A 2,787-nucleotide genomic window follows, 5' to 3' on the forward strand; every position below is an offset into this window, starting at 1 on the left:
ATCTTCTTCTGATTTTGAAGAATCGGAAGAAAAAAAATAAAGACTGCACCGATTTCAATTATACTTCGGCAGCCTCCGAAGTAGCAGCGCCTGGAATATCGGATGATGGAAAAGCACTCGCATATAACCGGAGTTGGGAATTCTGCTCAAACGTTTTAATAGATTCGGCCGTATTACTACGCAAGCGAACGACTTCCGTTGACCATCAGCCCTTCAATTAGGTGAAAAACATTTATCAAATACTTCTATTTAATGCATCCGTGGTCGGCAATTCAGAGTACGATCAAGCACACAAACGCTAAGCTGGCGGCCCGTCGTCAACGTACAATACCAGAAGGGGACTTGTTTCGGTTTCTTGGAGTCCGACTCGCTATGGCAGTAGAACCTAGACGAGCTGCCCTACGAACCTACTGGGAAAAAGACATTCCTGAGGGTTTTGTTGGAGCCTCTCCCAATTTTGGGGAACGTTTTGGTGTATCACGTCACACATTTGAACACATTTCGGGTGCATTGTCGTTTGCAGATGACGTGATGTCGGATGACCCATGGAAGCCAATGCGTGCTCAAGCTAACAGCTTTAATGATCGCCGACGTGGAGTAGTTTCGCCAGGTGAGATCATGTGCATTGACGAATGTATGAGGGCATGGCAAGGTAGAGAAGCAAAGCACTGTCATGATGGTATCCTCCATAAGACGAAGATACCGAGAAAGCCGGAGGGTATTGGTGCTGGGTTGAAGGCTATAGCTGACGGTGACTCAGGAGCTCTATTGGGTCTAGAACTCGTTGAAGGAGTGGAGCGACAGAAGTAGAAACTATATCAAGCTCTTCCGGTGAGGGAACGGCTATCGTGCTTTGATTGTCGGAGCCTTACAAAGGGACAGGGCGCAATATTGGTGCAGATAGTGCCTTCTCTTCTGTCAAAACGTTAGTCCAGCTTGAGGCACTTTGCGGTTTATATTTTATGGGAATGGTTTAGACAGCCTCGCGAGATATCCAAAACAGTACATGAAAGACTGGTTTTCGATTGGGCCTTCTCGCGGCTCATTCAAAATGCTACAAAGCAAAACTTCAAAAGGCCAGCCAATGTATGCACTTTGTTGGGCCGACCGCAAGCCAAAATGCATTATTTCCAATCGTGGTACGTCTCTTCCTGGTACAGACAGCGTTCGGCGACGTCATAAACTTCTATATGACGGTGGTTAAGCTAAACACTGCAGTACGAGCGTAGAATAGAACGACCTCAAATGGGCGAGCTGCTCTTTTCAAAAATTTCCGCTATTGACGTACACAACCATCTACGACAAGGATGCCTCGAGATGGAGCGACCATGGCTCATCAAACAGTGGCATCATCGTATATTTGCCACCCCTTTTGAAATGTAGTCGACGCCTATCGTGCTTACCAATGCGAATCGACTGCTGCAGGCTGCTTGGACTCAACCATCGCAAATTTCAATTCGTTCATCTCGCAGTTGGCCCACCAACTAATTTTCAGCAGCTTCATAATGCAGTGATCAACGCGTCCTGGTAGTAGTACCGATTCTTCTGGAGTACAAACCTTTCTGACGCGCACATTGCGAACATTTAGCTCTTTAGCTCAATACCAGCGTCTTAGTGGAGCAGCTTTGCAGGCTCAACGAAAGTGTGGAGTCTGTGGAAAGAAGGCATCATTTTACTGCGTTGGCTGCTCAGACCCACTCATAAACCAGTTCTTCGGCGTGTGTAGGCTAAAGACAAACCGAAACTGTCATTGCGCATTCTCCTTACGTATAAATCCATCCCATACATTTTTTTATAATTGACTAATGCTTCAAATCCAAGCCTCGTACCGTCAGTCAGTATACTAAATACAGGTAAAGGTAGGAAAATGGGGGCCTAAAAGGGTATATATACCATTACTTGCTCTTCTGCTGCTTCTTTTGCTCGATGTACTTGGCGTTTCGGGCGGTCAGCTTGCGAGGGCGGCTGCGCCTCTTTTTCTTTTTGGGGTACCAGTCAGGGCCCATCGCCTTCTTGACGTTCGCCAGGCTTTCCTGGCGGCGCACTTCGGCCGAATCAGGTGGTGGGGGCTTTTCCTCCCAGAACTCAACCGCTTTTGGGCCGTTCTCGCGGGCAATACAGCGCCGCACGATGTCCCGCCCCCTGATTGTACGGAATGCGTAACCGTACTGCAGCCTCCCGCAGCAGACGTCCTCGACCGCCGCGGGTTCAGCAGAAGCAGGTCAATATTGATTTTGCACATGGGCATCGCCATGTTGCAAACTGTGAACAAGCTTATATAATTACTGACGTGCGTAAAAATATTAGGTATTCCAGCGGGTATTTACTGCTAGGTGAATTAGATTAAAAAAGAGTATTATTATATCATAAGCATTGTATTGTTTTAACCAATAAAACAAAAATAATTTCCAATACACGGCCATTTAATGCTGAGACTCATTATCAAACAAAAATTGTTTTTTTTTAATTTTGGCAATCGCTTAAATAATGCTATTTTCATTTTTTTAAACCAAACATACGTTTTAGCAATAACAATGATTTTAAACACAACCACGTAGGTACCATTCACGCATGCAGTGCGGTGTCCGGGTGCAACTAACGCAAAGGTCATGGAGCCTTCTTAAAAAAAATATTATATATGATGATAAAAATACTCGAGTTTGAAAAGGTGCGTGGAAAATAACATCGCAGAGCTCTTACAAAATACTGGTCTGTGAAGTCTACATTTATAATAATAAATATCTCTATTTGAGAAGTGTGCAGAGCTCTTACAAAATAAAGTGGTTA

General features: G+C 45.0%; 2 protein-coding genes across 2 annotated transcripts; both read left to right on the forward strand.

Moving 5' to 3' along the window:
• Positions 1 to 252: 252 nt before the first annotated feature.
• On the forward strand, positions 253 to 940 carry PITG_04788 (uncharacterized protein; the record flags this gene model as incomplete). The annotated part of the gene is made up of 3 exons (XM_002905459.1): positions 253 to 792; positions 837 to 848; positions 905 to 940. 3 exons carry the CDS (start codon positions 253 to 255, stop codon positions 938 to 940), a joined length of 588 nt encoding a protein of 195 aa, XP_002905505.1.
• Positions 941 to 1,006: 66 nt separating this feature from the next.
• On the forward strand, positions 1,007 to 1,802 carry PITG_04789 (uncharacterized protein; the record flags this gene model as incomplete). The annotated part of the gene is made up of 4 exons (XM_002905460.1): positions 1,007 to 1,165; positions 1,219 to 1,354; positions 1,426 to 1,510; positions 1,589 to 1,802. The coding sequence occupies 4 exons, from the start codon at positions 1,007 to 1,009 to the stop codon at positions 1,800 to 1,802; spliced, it is 594 nt and encodes a 197-aa protein (XP_002905506.1).
• Between the last annotated feature and the right edge of the window lie 985 nt (positions 1,803 to 2,787).

Source organism: Phytophthora infestans, genomic scaffold, assembly GCF_000142945.1.
Source record: "Phytophthora infestans T30-4 supercont1.6 genomic scaffold, whole genome shotgun sequence".
NCBI lineage: Eukaryota > Oomycota > Peronosporomycetes > Peronosporales > Peronosporaceae > Phytophthora > Phytophthora infestans.